Source organism: Chiloscyllium plagiosum, chromosome 6 (genome assembly GCF_004010195.1).
Source record: "Chiloscyllium plagiosum isolate BGI_BamShark_2017 chromosome 6, ASM401019v2, whole genome shotgun sequence".
In the NCBI taxonomy this organism is placed as follows: Eukaryota; Metazoa; Chordata; class Chondrichthyes; order Orectolobiformes; family Hemiscylliidae; genus Chiloscyllium; species Chiloscyllium plagiosum.
Window position 1 is genome coordinate 58,020,288 of NC_057715.1, and position 7,722 is coordinate 58,028,009.

The 7,722-nt window shown below is 35.7% G+C and overlaps 1 protein-coding gene across 15 annotated transcripts in view; it reads left to right on the forward strand.

Moving 5' to 3' along the window:
- Positions 1-7,324, forward strand: part of dlg2 (discs, large homolog 2 (Drosophila)) — a 968,837-nt gene extending 961,513 nt beyond the window's left edge. For 14 of the 15 annotated variants that reach the window (XM_043691613.1, XM_043691619.1, XM_043691620.1 and 11 more), the window contains one exon: positions 2,626-7,324. In XM_043691613.1, coding sequence (XP_043547548.1) covers positions 2,626-2,732 — 107 coding nt within the window. In that variant the 3' untranslated portion in view covers positions 2,733-7,324. The remainder of the gene's footprint in view (positions 1-2,625) is intronic. The other variant, XM_043691618.1, reaches the window with a different exon arrangement.
- Positions 7,325-7,722: the final 398 nt, after the last annotated feature.

Below are 7,722 nucleotides of genomic sequence, written 5' to 3' on the forward strand. Positions count from 1 at the left end.
GTTTTTCCAGCACCACACTTTTCAACTCTGGTCTCCAGCATCTGCAGTCCTCACTTTCTCCCAGAGGCTAGAAATACCGTGGCAAGTAACTCACCTCCTAACTCTCCAAAGCTGGAAATGTGTTGCTGGAAAAGCGCAGCAGGTCAGGCAGCATCCAGGGAACAGGAGAATCGACGTTTCGGGCATAAGCCCTTCTTCAGGAATGCCCTGAAGAAGGGCTTATGCCCGAAACGTCGATTCTCCTGTTCCCTGGATGCTGCCTGACCTGCTGCGCTTTTCCAGCAACACATTTCCAGCTCTGATCTCCAGCATCTGCAGACATCACTTTCTCCTCCTAACTCTCCAAAGCCTGTCCATCATCTACAAGACAACAGTCAGGAGTGTGATAGAATACTCCCCATTTTTCTGGATAAATGCAACTAAAAAACACTCAAGACACTATTCAGGATAAAGCAGCCAGCTAGATAGGCACCACATCCACAAACATCCACTCCCTCCACCACTGACACTTAGTAGCACCAATGTGTATTATCTATAAGATGCACTGCAGAAATTTACTAAGAAACTTAGACAGCACCCCAAGCCCAAGACCATTTTCATCTCAAGGGACAAGGAAAGCAGATAAATGGGAACACCACCATTTCCCCTCCAAGTCACTCACCATCCTGACTGGGAAATATATCGCCGTCCAATAAGTCAAAATCCTGAAATTTCCTCCCTAAGGGCATTGTGGGCATATTGACAACAGAGAATCAGCTAGGCATTATTCAGACTGTAGCAGAGTTAAAGTGAGTGTGAAGTAACAGAGAGACAATGGTAGGCTTATTTTTATGGAGTACAGAAGGTCATTAATCTGGGCATGCCGCTGGACCATGAATACTGTATTGATCTGAGTGTTAACTTCAACGTGGCTCCACTGACAGTCCTGGGGAAAGATAATGCCCATCACTCCGAATACCAAGATCTCCAAGTATGTGATGGCAAACTGGGATGCAAGCTTGCCATTGTTAGCCATCTCTGGGGTAAAGGGAAATTTCTCACGCAGTTTTGAACCAGTCCACATTTAAGCTTTAAATGTGAAGACCGCAGTGGGAAACGTAGAAAGTCCCGGCAGCAGCGAGCACTTCCACCGCTGCTAAACACTAGATAGTGTGGGAAAGCTTGCTAGAGATCAAGGTAAGAAACTCTTCATGAAATTCCTTGAAACTGAAACTCAGTAGATTCTTGGGAAAATTCAGCTGGCAGTTCTTTAAATACTGCTGAGCAATTGTGCCAGGTTTTGCCTATATTCTTTATATTGCAACTATATTCATCGTCACATAATTGTATGAAGATCTAGTATTCTTAACAATTAAGATTTGAAATTTGTTTCCATTTAAAACACCTCTGATGTAAGTAGGTGAGTTGCTTGGTACTTTTGCAAATACTGTTGAAAGAATTTGGAAAAGATTTTAACAGACAAGCAAAGTTCTTTTGGCCCAGAAATCCCTGCTGTAAATACACACAGATCTGCTGCAACGTGACATATTACAAATAAGTAAATTAATTGCAACTAATAATAAATAAAAACTGGTAGATCTAAAAGACTGGAAAGAGGTTCATTTGTTGCTATATAAGCCTGTGTCATTTAATAAGACAGTCAATGGCATGGATTGCCATCTGTGCAGTGATTATCTTTGAGATAATTGAACAGCAGTCTTGCAGATTGAACCTGCTGTAACAAACAAACTTCTTTCCCAGAATGAATAATCAATACTAATGCATTAATGAAGTCACAAGGTCGTGTTTCAATGTGTGAGGTGTCATTTTTAAGGTGGAAGGTTTATTTGTCCTCTCAGGTAGACATAAATGGTACCTTTATAACATTGAAAGAGTTCTTCCAGTATCTTGGACATGATTCATTCCTCAACTAGAAAACAGATTGTCTGGCCATTTTTCTCATTATTGTTTGTGGAGCCTTACTGCATATACATTGGTGTTCCATTTCAAACTTTGTACTAGTATAAACACTTCAAAATACTTCATCAGCTGTGCAGCACTTTGGGGTATCCTGAGGATATGAAATACATTATATGAACTATTCGTAATAAATTTCAATGAACAGTTTGATGTATGTGTACTTTAAGGTAATCAAAATTAAATGACCACGGTAAATTTTAATCTGACTTGGTTCAATAGAAGCCTAATACTTAGTTGTATTTGGATTTAATTATGAAATTCCATTCACCTAAAAGGCTGTGTAATTGGAGTCAATTAAAATTTTCAAGACTGGAATTGATAGCCTTCTTCAGCAAGGATATCAAGGGATTATGGATCAAAAGGATGGCAGAGCAGACTCAATGGTCTGAATGCCCTACTTCTGTTCTTATGTCTTATGGTCTTAAAAGATCACCTATAGTTGAGATAAAGATCGGCAATGGTCTAACTGTGCGATGGTGCAGGTTCAACAGGTGAAATGGCTGTCTCCTTCTCCTATGGTCCTAGATCATTTCTGCTGTTCACAAATCAACAACCAATTGTGTAAATAGAGGGAGGCTTAATGACATGAAGTAGATGCAAGAATAAATTTAAGGAAAATTACCTTAAATCACAATCAGTAATTTTTGTTTCTGTTTAAATTCACAGCAATAGTACAAGGAGAAACCTTGGAATCGATTTACAACCAATGCAAACTAGCAATTGAAGAACAGTCTGGTCCATACATTTGGGTTCCTTCAAAAGAAAAATTGTGAATCAACCATAGATGTGAGACTGATAAGAATTTCTGTTCAGATAGTGATATTTAATTTATTTTTAAGTACATTTTTCATCTGTATCCATTGCACATAATCATGAATACACTTTAAATTAGAAGCTCAGCAGGATTTTTCTGCACAGAACAGACCTATTTTCAAGGGGAGGGGGTGCCAAAACAACCAGGACAAGATTTGAAAAAGACAAAAAGGCTTTTGGGACACTGTGGAGAATCCAACAATATTTGTATATCCAAACTACTTATGCATCGAAAACAGTTCTTGAAGAAAGTGTTTTAGCCCTTATTGTAATCAAGTGAACAAAGCAGGGACTCCTGTACTTAATTTATTCTCTAATTGGGCAGTGCCCAGCATTACATATTCAGCCAGTTGTGTGAACTGGTGATTCATTAGAAAGCAAAATCCTGCAGATTTTGTAACTATGCAGATAGAATTCATCACATAAATTTTATAAACAGTTTTATTTTAAGATTGAACATTATATAAAGATGAACTCACATCTATAAAATCTAAATAAAAAGGATTTTCAAGTATTTAACACATTTTAGAATGTGTCTAATTTGACAACTGGTTAAAATCAGAATTATCTTCAATACACAATATACATTTTAATATTTATATTCAGAGGTTATTGAAATAATTTATAGTAAATGAAATATATTGCTGTAAATTGTGAGGTCTATTGGTCATGTTTTATGACAGTTCCAGTGTTGACTGGAAGTATTATTTTAAAGAAATTTAGGGAGCGGGGCAATTTGTGGCTGGTTTTCTGTGATTAGAATTTAAATGAATTGATTATCAATTGATTTGTGAATAACAGTAAATTCACTGCCATCTCCAACTGTTGCTTGTGAAAATGGACTTACTTTTCTTCTTTTATGAAAAAAGCATGCAGCCTGAAATTTTAACCTCTATCTAATTAGTCAATGTTAATTTGTGTGCTCTGCATTACGGTTTGAAGATTAATAACTGTGGCTAAGTACAATCAAAAATGTCATTGTGATTTCCTACCTAGCCATAGAAATATTTTGTTCTTTTTGTTTGATCCAATTTATTATTTAGTTCTGCTCTGTGTGGCTGCTTCTACTCTAAAGCTACTATTGCAATTCTTTGAAATTTATCTAATTTGCTTTTCTTTTTTGTTTGATTGGCTGGAATTTTATCTTCTGTGTTACTGAGTGAGTTGTACTGTACAAACTGCTATATTTAAGGTGCACTGTAAAATTATGCTTATCCTGTGCTGGTTTGATCACAGCTAAGCTCAATTTTAATCTATTTTATAAAATTTGAAACACTCCATACCCATTATAAAAGATGTAAGCAAGTCATTTTAAGCTCTGAATAGATAGAATCATAGAATTATTACAGCACTGAAGGAGGCCAATCAGCCCATTATGCCTGTGCCAGGTCTCTGTAGGAGCCACAGAAATCATTCCACTCCCCTACCTTTTCCCAAAACCCCTGAAATTGATTTCACATAATTATCCAATACCCTTTGAAAGCCATGATAATATCTGCAACTACTACATTCTCAGGTAGTGAATTCCAGATCCTAGCCATTCACTGGGGAAAAAAATATTTTCTTTTGTTCACCTTTGCCATTCACCTTAGATCATTATCCTCTAGGTTACAACCCTTCTGTAAATGGAAACAGTTTCATCCTACCTATGCTGTCCAGAATACTGTTGAACACTTCTATTAAGTTTCTCTCATCCTTCCATCTTATCAAGAGTACAGCCCCAGCATGTTCAATCTGTCCTCATAATTGAAAATCTTATGCTTGGAACCATTCTTGTAAATATTTCCAATGCATTCACATTCTTCCAAAAAATGATGATGATAATTAGACATAATATTCTAACTGAGGCCATAGCAGTGTTTTATAATGGTTCACTATAACATCTTTATTCCTGATGAAGGGCTTTTGCCCGAAAAGTCGATTTCGAAGCTCCTTGAATGCTGCCTGAACTGCTGTGCTCTTCCAGCACCACTAATCCATTCTTGCCCATATGTCTTGTTAACTAATTTCTCTACCTCCCTACCAACTTCAATGATTTGTGAACATAAAATCTCAGGTCCATTGCTCTTGCACCCCTTTTAGAACTGCGTCCTTTATTTTGTACCGTCTTTCTTTATTTTTTTTCCTGCCAAATTAAATGGAGCACTTATCTAAAGAAGAACACACTTACATTCTAGCAAAATGCTGCAAATACTAGAAACCTGAAATGAAAACTGAAAATGTTCAAATTTCTGAGTTGGTCCAGCAGTATCTGTGTGGAGATAAGTGGATTTAATATTTCAGACAATGACCTATTGTTAAAACAATTACCTATTACTATTTTCTAAGAATATGCTCTTTTGTCTTATAATTACCATTCAGTTACACATTACAATATGTGCTTATCAATGTGCCTCTGTGATTGCGACTGGTAGAATAGTTTAGGGAGTAATGGGTATGGAGTAAACAAATTGACCCATCAGTGAAGCTTTCAATTCAATTTGACCAGCTATTTGCAGAATATTTATCAACTCTTGGTCCATGATGTTAGAATTCTCAGGAGTTAAACTTACAGTACTTGGGTATCACAGGTCTTGAATTGAAGCTCCCATGGAGTACCAAATTTCATCAATCACTGATACAAAACCAAAATACTGCAGATGCTGGAAATCTGAAATAATAAGAGAAAATGTTGGAGAAACTCAACAGGTCAGGAAGCATCTGCAAAGGAAAATAATAGAAATGATAACTTTTAGTCAGTTCACCTTACCTGTTCAAACATAAGGTCATTGACCTGAAATATTAACTTTCTCTTTCTCCACAGATGCTTCCTGACTTGCTGGGTATTTCCAGCATTTTTTTTATTTTTTGTCAATTGCTATTGTTTCATTCCACTTCAGTCATGCATGTGAAATCAATAGTCCTGAAATCTCCAAAGCAAAAGTACATACTTAATGTGTGTGTACTTTAATTTATTTAAGAAGCTCACAAATGCACCTTTTCATGAATTTCTAAAGATTTGAAAAGTGGTTTGAATTTATAATATTAATCATAATCTAAACTTTGTATGGAATGACCAATATGCCATTGTCCCTTCATATGATATTAAGTGATTCTTTTTGTTGAACGTTTGGGGTGGGGTAAGAGTCTTCTAGATCCTATATATTTTTACAGGAAGTGAAATCATCTGCCTCTACTTTTTTAAAAGCCCTAATGAAAGTACTCCAAATATTCCACTGTGTCAAAATCTGGGAACTTGAAGGGGCCAGGACCCATTGGTCTTACCATAATTGGGTGCATCAATTAACCTGAAGAATTTAAAGCTTTTGCACATTTTGTAACTATAAGCTGAAAAATAATGTAACTAGAGAGAAAGACCTTGTTTCAAAACTTGCAGATTATTCCCTGAAACTACACCACCTGCTGTAGTTGGATGAGACTGAAGAAAAAGCTCCACTGCTGGAACAAGCTCATAGTTACCAGTATAGAGGATCTTAAAATATAGATTAGTTATTTGTTGATTGTAAATAATCAATTTCTTATATTCCACTTATGTAAAGAAAAAGAAATAAAGAATTGGACTGTACATTTATCAATAGAAATATGTATTCATGCTTATTAATGATTTTTTAAATTAAATTGCCCTTTATTCGGTTAGAGACACCCTTAACATATACTGCTTTTGATCAGTTTCATGTCTGTATTTCATGTTTCATGTTGGATGCACTACTTCACAATGAACCTTCAAAACCTTAATTCAATAAAGTCACTTCTCTGTATGCTATCGTGTGCACATTTTGATGGCTGTAATGTATTGTTTGTTACATGCCTGCCTTTCCTTTTTTAGAGTGTTTTGTTAAGAGACGTTTCATTTAATAATCTAAAGCTTGCACAGATTAATCTTATTGAGCAAATGTTAAATTTTATTTGTAAACTATTCTAAAATTAACACATGGTGCTTTCTTTGAACTTGATTCCCAGCAATAATTATTTTCGGATGCAATCATTTGATTGAAGAATCAATTCCAAATCGATTGAGGATGGTGAAAGTCTAAAGATCATTCTTATTTTTACAAATGGAACCAATAAATAACATTTTAAAGTAAACTTTTTTCTGACAACAATAAATCAAGCAGAAACATATCTGATAACAATGTAAAACTGGTACATTCGAAATAATGTATTACTAGCTATCATGAATAGTCCAGCAGATTTCATACTGGAATAGAAGACCCATGCTAATTAAATCATTCTCTCTATTCAATCTTTAATTAGTGTTGTATGCTATTCCAACATAAACCATGATGGGTCATTCAGTATAGCTTTAATATAGTTTGTCTCAACAAAACCTCAGTTATATGATACAGTAATTATCCGCATGTTTAAAGCAACATTGTCTCTCGTGGTTTTTCAAAACCAGACGTTATTTTGAAATTGTAACAACTGAAAACTGTAGCTCGGCTGTCTCAAAGTTCTACAAGGATCTGTGCAATTTGTGTAAAAGCATTGGGTGTGAATGACACAATGTACTGTTTGTGGTACTATAAATAAACATGGCAGCTGAATTCTCTAGTGCCACTACCTTCATTTCTGAAGTGCATTTCAAAAATATCTTTAAGCCTTATGCCATTGAGATCTTTATAGAATTACTAATCTTGATTTGTTTAGTAATGTGACCATGGAAAGGCAAACTCTGCCTTTAAACAGACAATAATATGCCTGGGTTGATAGCAGGTCCTCCCAATCCAATGGACAGGCAGCCAGACTTTAAATTCATGATTTGACTTAACATCTCACTCATGCGTTTATTGCTCCTACTGCTAACTGTAGTGCCTTTAGGTGGAAAGCTTCCACTCAAACCAAGCAGCCACCAAATTATGGTCTTGTGATCTAAATAGTACTCCACAGTGATTTATCTCAACAGATCAGACTGATGGCCAGTATCTGACCCTAAAATAAAACTTTGATTGG